The sequence below is a fragment of the Bombyx mori genome, chromosome 9, assembly GCF_030269925.1.
Source record: "Bombyx mori chromosome 9, ASM3026992v2".
Classification (NCBI taxonomy): domain Eukaryota; kingdom Metazoa; phylum Arthropoda; class Insecta; order Lepidoptera; family Bombycidae; genus Bombyx; species Bombyx mori.
The window spans coordinates 9,194,584-9,207,715 of record NC_085115.1 but is presented as its reverse complement, the minus strand read 5'-3'; the positions used below and the strand labels follow the sequence as shown (position 1 = coordinate 9,207,715).

Below are 13,132 nucleotides of genomic sequence, written 5' to 3'. Positions count from 1 at the left end.
TTGGGATTAAATATTGTATTTACAGCTTAATTTAGTAGTAATACTTTGCTATTCAGTATATTGTACTTACCCGGTTAAATAACATTCAGTTAGATTCATGAAAATCTTTATGATTTTTATTTTCAAATTACATTGTTGTTTATGGCCCACCAAAAAAGCATTTACAATTGAAATAGAAGTTACACGAGATTTTAAAAGTTCTGTATTCATTAATTTCCCAAAATATTTATGATTTACGAAAATCCGAGAGCAATTGATAGATGATGTTTAATTCAGATTTGTCATAGTTGAACTTGAATTCACTTTTACGTCTCGAGATACAATTTAATGAAATCTTTTGGATAATAGATGTGTAAAATGAAACATTGATAGATCAATAGAAGAGTTCAGGATGTTTCTGCACGAGCGGAGCGTCCTTCGAACAGTACCTGATGAGCTCAGCGACAGTGCAAGATCGTAAGCAACATTCTTCCGCGACCTGTCTACGAACACGCCGCCATTTTCCTTCAACGAGAAGCCGTTGCTTGGTCGTGTCTTGTTGTAGATCTTTAGGCGCCATTTTTTCTGTAAAAACAATAACAACATAAAAACAGATTTTTCTTTTAATTTTTACTATTTTAATCAAATCGTAATTAAATTTTGTAAGTTAACCTACTAGATTATCTAAGTTTTATTGATTTATTTGAACATCATTGTTCACATTTAATATACATCTTTATTCGTCAGAATATATTATAATATTAGCCTCATAAATATTTATGGTACGTACTGTTATGCGGGGTTCGGGAGTTCACGTTTTTAAAAAAAACTATTTGAATGTTATGTTGAACACTATATTAAACTGATTTAGTATAAGATTTAGTAATTGTTAAAAAAAATAGAATGTGACGAAAGCAACGAGTACGTCAAATGAGGGCTGAGATTGAACTGTCGTTTTATTATTAAAGTTATACGAGCTTCTCGCATGAAATGCTGAGTGCATGGCTTAATGTGTCTACAGTTCAATATAGTCATACAAAGGGGAAGATACAAAAACCCCCCCTTTAAGAGGAAACTTATCGAAAAATAAGTTTTCAATATGGTTTAACCCATACGCAAACGAGGTTGTTCTATTTCCATTTCTGTTTCAGAATTTTGTTCTTTATTAATAGTTAATTTATTAGTTCTGCATAATCTTTGGAGATACTCATTCTTTTTACAAACATATAAAATCAAAATACTAAAACATAGAATAAAAGCTAGCACACTTAAAATAGGAAAACTAAAAAGACTATTCCAGTCACCTGGATATCGTACAAGATCTTATTCCTTAATTATTTTATCCGAGGCAATATTTATAGTTTATAGACTATCTAAATTAACATTCTGTATTTTAGACATTGGCAAGATATATTTTCTAATTTGGCTTAAATTACAGCAACTATCATTAAGAATATTAAAAGTAGATACAATACTAGGCACATCAATCTTAGGTGAGATTTTCCTCACTAGCTTAAAGTTCTTATGATAACCAATACATTTAGTTGGAATACTAAATACACCTGTACCAGATATAACAATTTCGGTTACATCATTGTTATCGCATTCAATCGAGAGTTTGGAAGATTTAGATTGGACAAATATAAATTTCTCATTATGTAGCTTATGCCATATATATCTATGTCACCATGTATTATTTTATATTGACAACTTTCAGGTAAAGTTGTTGCAGATTTTGTAATAATTTCAATTTCACAGGACGGATTTCCGGGTATTGTATAAACATCAGTCGATTCACACAGGTAAGTATAACATTTTTACAGAGATTTAACTGTGACCATTTAGTAAATTCTTTGACGGCACATGCCTTTTCCGCTTTGCCCTCTAGGCTGAGTATATATTTTAAGAGAACCTCTGCTTGAGAAGCGGATGCTAAATTTATGGCGTTGCGACAATTATTTAAGAACGATGTTAGCTTATCTCGTGAACCATCGAAAGTACCGATGAATACGATAAGGACGTTTAGAGCAATTTCCGACATTGTAACAGATTCTTCTTCTTTAACCTCTCTCTGCTTCGTCATTCAATATATGATTTATGTATATGTTATTCAAATATTTATTTATATTTATGTGACTTAAAATGATTAAAACAAACAAACAGGAAGAAAAAAAAAAGAAAAAAAATTATAATAATATTTTACATAAAATTTGAAATTGAAAAAGCACGATGTATAACTTATAGTGGTGAGATTATTACAAGGTTAAAACTTACGGCTATTAAAATTATCTAAAAGTTGCACGCGCGCGGGCGGTCCTTATCGCTTCTAAGAAATTTCAGATTGCATTGAATGTTAGACGCGTGGTTTGAATATTTTTAATATGATATTTTATTTTAAATCGCAGGGTAATTAATTATTAATAAATTTATAAAACGAATTAGTGATTATACAATTAAGTCGGTGAATTATCAAGTTCCTTATCTTAGGACTTACAGTACGAGGAGCATCTCGAAGTTGGAGCACGAAGAACTGGGAGACGGGATGATGATGATTTGATTCTTGAGTAGGACTTCCTTCACGCGATGAGTTTGAATATATGATAAAATTTGCGCCTTACTTTTCTTCTCACAGGAAGCAGTGGAATTTGATGTGTAGTTTTCTCATAGAAAACAGTGGAATTTGAAGAGTCGTTTTTCACAGGAGACGGTGGAATTTGAAGAGTCGTTTTTCACAGGAGACAGTGGAATTTGATAAGTTGTTTTTCAAAGGAGACGGTGGAATATGATGTCTTGTTTTTTACAGGAGACAGTGGAATTTGAAGTGTTTTTTTTTTCACAGGAGACGGTGGAATTCGCTGTGTCTTGACAATTTTCTCCTCTATTCTTTCCAGGATACAGTGGTTATTTTCTTCTTTTTCTTCTTTCAAAGCTCACATTTTTTTTCTTTTTTTTTTTATTGCTTAGATGGATGGACGAGCTCACAGCCCACCTGGTGTTAAGTGGTTACTGGAGCCCATAGACATCTACAACGTAAATGCGCCACCCACCTCGAGATATAAGTTCTAAGATCTCAGTATAGTTACAACGGCAACCCCACCCTTCGAACCGAAACGCATTACTGCTTCACGGCGGAAATAGGCGGGGTGGTGGTACCTACCCGTGCGGACTCCCAAGAGGTCCTACCACCAGTTTCCAGAATCACGGTGATGACTTCAGGTACGAAGACGAACCGAGGACCGGGTTTTTTGATCCCTTTTACGCTGCCACCAATGTTATGCGGGGTTCGGGAGTTCACGTTTTAAAAAAAACTATTTGAATGTTATGTTGAACACTATATTACACTGATTTAGTATAAGATTTAGTAATTGTTAAAAAAAATAGAATGTGACGAAAGCAACGAGTACGTCAAATGAGGGCTGAGATTGAACTGTCGTTTTATTATTAAAGTTATACGAGCTTCTCGCATGAAATGCTGAGTGCATGACTTAATGTGTCTACAGTTCAATATAGTCATACAAAGGGAAGATATAACAGTACGCTAAAATCTCGATCGACTTTTTAAGGCCCAAAACTAAACAAATAAAAATGTTAACGCATAATATTTTGGTAGTGAATGAAATATTTGAAAATTTGCAGCTAAGCGAATTTCAGGATTAAAATAGGAGACGTGACTCGGGAATTTATTAAAATAGTTGATGTACTCATAGTCTCAAGCCGAACCGTACACAATATGTTTTGTTATAGGTATATTTAATACATAATAATCATCTTTTACAATAAGTAAAATTACTCATGAATCTATCCTAACTTGATAATACACCATATCATTATTTAAATTTTAAAATATACTATAAAAAATATTTTAATTGAGTGAACTCAATAAAAAGTATAGAAAAACCGTGATTAGAAAGGAAATCACATTAAATTGGCCCGGATTAATAGACGTGTCTAATTTGGTCAACAACACAACTTTTTATAAATAACTAAATATTATAGTTTTCTAAAAAAGAAAAACGATTCCGTGCAGTATCCAGTGGTGGCAGACGAGAATAAAAGAACGTGGCTTAAAACTTAACATATATGAGAACGGTGTAGCTCTCGTAAAAAGTAAGTAAGTAAGTACTTGTTAAGTTTACTTCTAGTGTATTTTTATTTCAGAATACCGCTCTGTCATCAATATACTCCCACTCTTCACGGCATTGGTGAAAGTTAAACTTAAGCCGAGACCCAATTGAATATGTATATATCTATTACTAGCGACCCGCCCTCGCTTCGCTTCGGAAACATTAAAATACACATGAAACCAAAAAAATAAAAAAAAAAATAAAAAAAAAGTAGCCTATGTTCATCAGGGACAATGTCGGCTTCTAATGGAAAAAGAATTTTTCAAATCGGTCCAGTAGTTTCGGAGCCTATTCGAAACAAACAAACAAACAAATCTTTCCTCTTTATAATATTAGTATAGATACACGAATAGAAAATTACCACAACTGCAAAACACTAAATACAAAACCACAATGGCCTTATCGCTAAGAGCGATATCTTCTGGAAACAATCCGGCGGATAAGAGTTTCTAAGTAAAAAAATATATCGCGGCGTACATAACGTGATAAAAAAAAAATTAAAGTAAACAATTTATGCATAAATGTCACGTTTACATAAATGCAATACCAATGATAAATACAATAAACATATTAAATATATTAATCAGAAATTTTACCCTTACACAAAGTTAGTTAATTAGTTTATACAGTAGATAAATGTACTTTACAATAATTACTTTACTTATGATTTAGCACAAATTCAACGCCGGCAACCGTAGTGACAATACTGACTGATCTATTGAATTGAGACCAAAATCGGTTTTCATTCAAGCTTTTGAACTATGAAGGTTGTATTGGACAAAGACGATGTACGCGAAATAATTTTATTCGCGCTCATGTGCACGTGTTGACTGACAGACGGCATCGGAGTCCACAGTTCAAAGTCTCAAATGCACCCTCATATCGACCAAAACAGAACAAAAATGACAACAATCAACACGTGCAATCAAACCACACAATTAATAAAGTAAATGAATTGATAACCTATCATTAGCGATGTACCTCTTTTGACAATCTTGTAAGCGTTATTACAGAAGTTGAAGATGATAATGGAGAGCCATCTGCTGCAGCATTTCACTTTGTCGTCGAGGCTGTACACCCTTTCCGCATTGTCGCCGAACACAATGGTGCTACTCCTCATGAGTATCAACATTATGTATATCTGAAAGAAAGAAAAAAAAAACTAATGTTTATTTCTTTTAAATATCGAAACAAATTAACAGATTACGAATTAACAGTTTAAATAATTTTTTTTAATGTATCTTAGAGCAACTTTTCAGTTTAGTTTTATTTTTATTTATTTTATAAAATAAATCAAATGAACCCACATAACATCGAAGTCTCATCTTCGAGAGTATCGATGTATCGGCGGACGGCTCGACAAATGCTCCCTATCAAAGTTACCTGATGAATGAAGCTGTCATCAGAGAGCACGTCTAAATATATCCCCCAATGGTCCAGCGTACGGAATTACTCGATAAATGCGTTTATAAAACATTGTCACGGCAATGCGATAACGGCTCCTCAAAACAAAATGTCACGTGATTTATTAGTGGGTGCTTAAAGCGCGGGCCACACTTGGAAGTGTATTCGTTTTATTTTAATTCAAATTCAAAACTCAATAATCTGCATTCGCTTACAAAGTTTGTTTAGTGGAACATAAAAGCTAACACATTAATTTAATTTTTTAAGAAAACATTTTGAATAAGATATTATGATTGTTATTTTTGAAACCGCCAAACCCTTTATAATGGTAGGCAGCGATTTGGCTGTGCCCCTGGCATTGCTAACGTCCATGAATGACAGTAACCATCAGGTGAGGCGTATGCTCATCTGTCAACAAAGTCATTAAAAAAACCAATTGTGGTTGGTTTTTTTTTTATTGCTTAGATGGGTGGACGAGCTCACAGCCCACCTGGTGTAAAGTGGTTACTGGAGCCCATAAACATCTACAACGTAAATGCGCCACCCACCTTAAGATATAACTTCTAAGGTCTCAGTATAGTTACAACGTCTGCCCTATGCTTCAAACCGAAACGCATTACCGCTTCACGGCAGAAATAGGCAGGGTTGGTTGCCGAGTGATTGGTTTATAAAGATCAATACCAGTCTTGATAACAAACAAGAACTTATAGTTAGCTGAAATCTGAAACTGACCGGTGCAAGCTTCGATCATCAATTGTTGATCGAAGGGTGCAAGGAAATCTTAGTTATAGAGGACCCAGTCTGCGATAACTTACTCCGTACTTGCTTTGATATCTATTACTGCCTATTATCTATTACTGACATCAGAATCACCCGTCTTGAGAGATGAGGTCGATGTTTATATAATATTGTATCACAGTTTCACCCACCCAATAGAAATGAGTAGGATGCATTTAAAATACGCCCCACTACGAACAATATGCAGGTAATAGTTTAAATTCTATTTTAAATATGTTACGTTTTGTATTGTTTTTCTAAATGAAAAATACAAATTATAAATGCTTGGTTAAAAAGGCTTCACTTTACCGTAATTATGTAATTGATTTACATTTAAATGTACATGTTTAATTTACTGAATACATAAAGTTAATTGTTGAATGCGCTGATTATACATATCGGCTAATAGTTCTTCGCGTCTAGTGGTATTTTCCAGAGAATTGAACACTCATCTCGATAGAAGCATTCGTCACGTGCGGACGTGCTCATCGACCACTCGATCGCCCGGCCCTTGTTCGCCCGGCTTTTGTTAGCCCGGCCATTGTTCGCGCGGCCTGTGTTCGTAGTACATCTGCCGACAAAGTGTTGTCCTGGAAGTGTTTATTTGTTTTGTTTCTTTTTGTTATTTCTGTTTTGTTGTGTTCTTCTTTGTCCTGTAGTAATAGCGCCGCATCGCCACCTGCGTTCAATAGAACCGCTCAGGTCCGAGAAGTTGGGGCCTCGCCGCAAGGCGAGTGTTTTTAAGACCCGGGGCCGCCCCACCTGGGCACTCAGCGATCATGGACGCTGTATTTGCGGAGTTCCTCCGACTTCGCTACCCACAGCTCGCCTCAGAGTTTCTGACCTTCAAGGCTAATCACACTGCGAGCCCTCTCGAGGACTCCGCCGTGCTCTCTGCTCCTGCGTCGCCTGTACCTGCGTGCAAAGCTTCTGCATCGAGCACCGCAGCTTCCGTCGTGCCTGCCGCTCCCGTGTCGCCTATACTGGCGAGTAAAGCTGCTGCGTCGTCCACCATGGCCACCGTTTCAGCTGAGCGATCATCCGCGGCCTCCGTCGCGCCCTCTAAAACACCTACACTTGCTCGTAGATCGCCTGCGTCCGCCTCCTCGTGCTCCGACTCTGACTAGGACATGGAGGTCGACCTCGACCCCGCCTTATCGACGGATGGATTCACCCTGGTACAAAAGGGTAAGAAGCGTGCCGCGGAGTCTCGAGCTCCCGCGGCCGCTAAAATTAGCAAAGCCGCGAACGCGTCTCGCCCCCGCCCTCAGACTCCCGTTGCGCCCCGAGCCCGTGCCACTCCGACGCCGCGTCCGGTGGCACGAAATAAAACCCAGACCCCTCCCCCGGTTATGCTTCAAGAGAAGGCAACTTGGGATCGAGTTTGCCTGGCCCTTAAGGCCAAAAATATCAATTTCACGAATGCCCGTAATCTCGCGAACGGCATTCAAATTAAGGTTCAAACACCCGACGACCATAGGGCTCTCTCTTCTTACCTCCGTAAGGAGCGTATAAGTTTCCATACGTATACGCTTCAGGAGGAGCGCGAACTCCGTGCCGTCATACGTGGCATCCCTAAAGATTTGGATGCGGAGCTCGTCAAGGCCGACCTTCTCGAACAAGGTCTACCAGTTAACTCCGTACACCGCATGCACAGAGGCCGCGGAAGGGAGCCATACAACATGGTTCTCGTCGCCCTCCAGCCTACCCCTGAGGGTAAGCAAATATTCAGCATACGAACGGTCTGTAGGCTTTCCGGAATCGCCGTCGAAGCCCCACACAAGAAAGGCACACCTAGTCAGTGCCATAACTGTCAATTATACGGACGTTCTTCCCGTAACTGTCACGCGCGCAATGTTAGCAACACTCCGGTTTGAGCCCCGTGAACTCACCTGCACGTTAGGGCGAAGCATTGTTAGTTAGCCTTGAGAGGCTATTTCAGCGAAATGTGAAATGTGTCGAAGAGAGCCACTTATGCGTCCTCACGGCTACAAGACTTATCCAGAATAATCTTTTTTTCATTTTGAAGGTTTTTTTCAATTATGTAATGTTGTGTCCAAACTCATAAATTCTTATTTAACGGAAAGGTTTATTTATAGCGTTCATTGGGCAGCGGGTATTGAAATCGTTTTCGTGAATAGCTCCGTTTTTCGGAACCAAATTAGGAACATTTTTTACAAAACTATGTTAATTACTGTAACGCCCAGTCACCGTCCTCGTTGAACCCGTCGCTTGCGACGAAGGGCTCGACGAGCGAATTAACCCACTGAGTTTCTCGTCGAATCTTCTCAGTGGGTCACGTTTCCGATCCAATGATAATTCTGCGAAGCACTGCTCTTACTAGGGTCAGTGTTAGCATCACTCCGATTTGAGCCCCGTGAGCTCACCTACTAGCTAAGGCTACGCTGAAATAGGTTCTCAAGACTATCAGCTTAGGTAGGAAAAATAAATAAATAAAACTCTAACGTCAGTATAGGATGTATTTTATAACAAATAAAAAAGTAGCTGTCGCTAAATATGTATGTATTCATTTTGTCAATTCTTATAGATAACTATTCTATGGTTTTTTATTATTATTAATAAACATAGTCTGATCTCATTACCCATACACGACTTTACTAACCGCACTACGGTTCCGTCTCGTGTGGACCACCACTGACTCCTTAGAATGCAAATCTTTACATACCCACAAATAAATAATTATAAATAAAAGTAAAAAGCCTTTTATTTCCTGCTAAAATACAAAGTAAATAGGTATTTAATAAATTTTATTTCTCTTCACTTATGTTTGGCAGAAACCCATTCAACATGGTGAAGGCCTCCTCCAAGTCCTTCCATTTGATTCTATTTTGAGTTACCTGTATCCATCGAGGGCCAGCAATAGCTTTTATATCGTCCTCCCATTTTGATATCGGGCGACCCTTTTTTCTTTCCCTTGTGGCCCTTTCCATGCACTTATTCTTGCAGTCCATCTCTGGTCCTTAAGTCTGGCTACATGACCAGCCCATTTCCACTTCAAGTTTCTGGCATATTCGAGAGCATCTATAGATTTTTTCTCTAATTTTTGTGTGTCTGATTTTATGAATCTGTCTTATATTCAGCAGACTTCGCTCCATTCCTCGTTGGCAGCTTACTATTAGATTATTGGCCTTTGATGTAAACTTCCAAGTTTGGCAGCCATAGGTCAAACATGGTAGAATGCAGGAATTCAGAACCTTGATTTTTAAGTATATTGGCAACGTGCTTTGAAATACTTCACGTAAATTCCAGTACTTGTTCCAGGTGAATTGGATTTTTCTTCCAATCTCCATCTCATTGCTTTTTCTTTCAAAGCTGATCTGTTTTCCTAAGTAAATATAGTCTGTGTATTTCAATAGTTCGTTTCCGACTGTTATTTTCTTTCTAGCACTATTTGTCATTACCATAGTTTTTGTTGTATTCATTTCTAAGCCTACTTTAATGCTGGCTCTGTGGAGAGACTCGACCATGTATTGAAGTTCTGAACCTGATTCTGCCAGCACTACTAAGTCTGCAAAGTGGAGATGAGTCAGATATTTATTTACCTTCAATATTTAAGCCGAGGTTTTTCCAATCTAGCTGTCTAAATATTGTTTCAAGTATGGCAATGAAAATTTTTGGGTACATGGGGTCTCCCTGTCTTACACCTCTTTTGATAGGAAATCTTGAGCCTATAGATTCTAGTTTTATTCTACTTGTATTAGTTTTATAAATGTTTTTAATTTATCTGTATATATTTATCATTCCCTTGGTTTTTTAGCGACTTCGATACACTATCATGTGACACAGTGTCAAATGCCTTTTAGTTGTCTATGTATGCAATGTATAGTGTTCTCTGTTTTTCTTGGTATTTTTCTATCAAAAGTTCCAAGGTGTGAATGTGGTCCACTGTAGAAAAACCTTTTCTGAATCCTGCTTGTTCAATTGGTTGATTTTTCTCTAGCGAATCACTGATTCTGTTGTTTATAATTGACGAAAAGAGTTTATAGAAACAAGACAGTAAACTAATAGCCCTGTAATTTGTTATGTCCTTTGGATCTCCTTTTTTATAGATTAAAATGATATTTGATTGTGTCCATTGGATGGGGATCTCAGCTCTTTCTAATATCTGGTTAAATAATTTTGCCACAGGTGGTGCTAATATTCTGTCAGCTGTCTTTAAAGCGTCGTTTGGAATGCCATCTGGGCCTGGGCTTTTGTCGGTTTTCAGGTTTTTTATTGCTGCGATAAGTTCAGATTCTAGATTGGTTGTACCTTTTCGTTGTTTGATATATTATTGCTTGGTGTTATGTCTACATATGAGGGTGTATTTTTACTGTATAGTGATTTATAAAATTCAGTGACCATATTAATGATATCATTGCGGTTTATTATTATAGATTGTTTTCCTGATGTTTTAAGTCCTTCGATCCAAGTTTTATTTTGTGTTAGCTCTTTATAAGACTTTTTTGTGCTGCCTGAAACTTGTAAGTGCCTAGTTATGGTATCCTGTCTGTATTTTGCGTAATCTTGCCTGATATACTTGCTAATGAGTTTGTATAAAGCTGATATTTCGTTTCTTATACTTCTGGTTTTGTTTTTAGTCTTCTGTAATTCTTTTCTTCTAGTCATGAGTTTTTCTGTGCGTAGCGATATTTTTTTGTGCTTGTTCGAATTGTGTTCCTTGTGCGTTTCTTCTAGGCTTCTCGAGATGGCATTGATTATTTTGTTGTATTGGGTCTGTACATTATCAGCATCTTTTAAGTTCTGGTCATCGGCACGTAACAGGTGGAATTGGAGATTTTATCTGAATCGGAGTATTTCGCTTTCGTATTTTAGATTCGCACACTGCTTGGTCTTGTATCTAGTCCTGGATATTTTTATTTTTTCAAGAGATATAGTTGCTCTCACTGGCCGGTGGTCTGATGGGTAGTTGATATTTAGAACTTCCACATTATGAAACTTCTGTGGTATGTTAGATAGAATGTAATCGATCTCATTTTTATATTTGTCACTTGGTGAACGCCATGTCCATCTGCGGTTTGGTTTCTTATAATAGTATGTGTTCATTATTGCAGTCTTAGTTTCTAGAGCGAAATCTATCAATTTTTGGCCTATTTCATTTCTTGTACCAAGACCAAATGGTTCTGTAACCAAGAATTCCTCGTGTCTTGGTTTACCTATCTTAGCATTGAAGTCGCCCATTATGATATAGTCTTTATGCCCTGACTTCCTAGCCCTTTTGACTGTCTCATAAAAATAAGAAATATCTTCTTCTTTTGCTGCTTCTGTGAGTGCGTAGACTTGAATGATTGATAGTTTTAATTAACACCAGGTGGGACATGAGTTCGTCCATCCTTATAATAAATAAATAAAATAGCATTCATAACATCCGGCGAGGAATCTAAAGGAAAAACTTCCCAAAAACACTTACGTACAATTTGACATTTACAAAAGCAGAAAAAAATTAAACCATTTTCGTTATATTCGTAATTCATGTAAAGCTTAATTTGAAAATGGATGGAGAGACGTGGCAATAGTATATATCGATCGGTAATGGAATGATTTAAAAAAATATTTGCTCTAAAATTTATCCAAGGCTGAACGTTTTTAAGGACAAAAGGCAATCATCGATAACTCTAGTTCTATGAAAACAAAATAAATAAGCACTAAGGAGACCTGAAGCAATAATACCTTTGGGGATGAATTATTATTTCAACCCTTTTTAGTTAACTGCTCTCACTCTTGAATCTTGACCAACTTTAGAGATACTCAATAGTTCCATTTACTTCATTAATCGGATTACAATTATTGTGATCATACGAAATTACTTACCTTAACGCTCACTTAGAACAATCCACTTAGAAGTGTGAGGCGTGACGATTGATGTATTTGGTTAAATTCCTCCTCCTTACATCGTATTCCTCATTGCTGAGGGTCGTGACCACCTTTTTGTATCCTACCATCCTTCGCAAGCACTATCTTTCTCCATCTATTCTTGTCTCTGGCGGTTTGGAGGGCGTTGTGAAATGTGCAATCACACATTAATTAAATTCGGTTATGGCATTGGTTGAATTAAAATTACATTAATCTTGATCCAAAATGCGTTTGGCTTTTGTTAGTTGTAGTTGTTAGCTGTTAGATATTGTATATGGATGTATGTATATATAATTTGATCATTCGCAGATTTGTCTCCGAGTACGTGACCAGAACACGGGCTGGACCACTGGTCTATGTTGTCATCGGCCCCAAAACGTAATATTGTTTGTAACTCGCATAGTTTAGTAATACAATTGTTTGTGTAACATAATTTTATGAATGGTGAATAAAGCACGTGATAATACTTGTATGTTTTTTTCGATGCAGTTCAGATTCCTTCAAATGCCTTTTCATGAGATATGGCTGTAACTGTAACTATACTGAGATCTTGGAACTGATATCTCAAGGTGGGTGGCGCATTTACGTCGTAGGTATGGGTTCCAGTAACCACTTAACACGAGGTGGGCCGTGAGCTCGTCCACCCATCTAAGCAATAAAAAAATGGCATATCACAGCACTAGTAAGGGTTTAAATCCTTTCCTTGACTTCACTGACTAATACATTCTTTGGTGATCGAGCTCTCTCGGTAATAGCTATGCAAGCTCAGAGACATCACAACGTGAATGCGACCTCCCATCTTGAGACATAAGGTTTAAATTTCTGGGCGATAGCCTATGTTCGAGATAGGCAGTTTTAAATTGAGAACAATGAACAAGCTGATAATGAGATACGCATTCGTAGTTAAGCAGAGGAACTCTTAATCCGTCTAATGTTAAATAGTCACCGGAACCCACAGTGCAAAGACATGAGCT

The 13,132-nt window shown here is 37.2% G+C and overlaps 1 protein-coding gene across 3 annotated transcripts; it reads right to left on the bottom strand.

Moving 5' to 3' along the window:
• Positions 1-5,586, bottom strand: LOC101741759 (bombyxin A-3 homolog). 3 transcript variants are annotated; one of them, XM_062670268.1, is made up of 3 exons: positions 5,487-5,586; positions 5,085-5,244; positions 1-564 (listed from the first exon to the last, which is right to left on the bottom strand). In XM_062670268.1, the coding sequence occupies exons 2-3, from the start codon at positions 5,233-5,235 to the stop codon at positions 374-376; spliced, it is 342 nt and encodes a 113-aa protein (XP_062526252.1). In that variant the 5' UTR covers positions 5,236-5,244; positions 5,487-5,586; the 3' UTR covers positions 1-373. The 3 variants fall into 3 exon arrangements, with proteins under 3 accessions (XP_062526252.1, XP_021202225.2, XP_021202223.2); XM_021346550.2 differs by having other exon boundaries at positions 5,411-5,567; XM_021346548.3 differs by having other exon boundaries at positions 5,067-5,244; positions 5,411-5,564.
• Positions 5,587-13,132: the final 7,546 nt, after the last annotated feature.

What these genes read in the sequence shown, in the direction of transcription:
- LOC101741759 (XM_021346548.3), bottom strand. An exon ending in AGGTACATCGCTAATGATAG is followed by an intron (nt 565 to 5,066) that starts GTTATCAATTCA and finishes TTGTTTTTACAG; the next exon opens with AAAAAATGGCGCCTAAAGAT.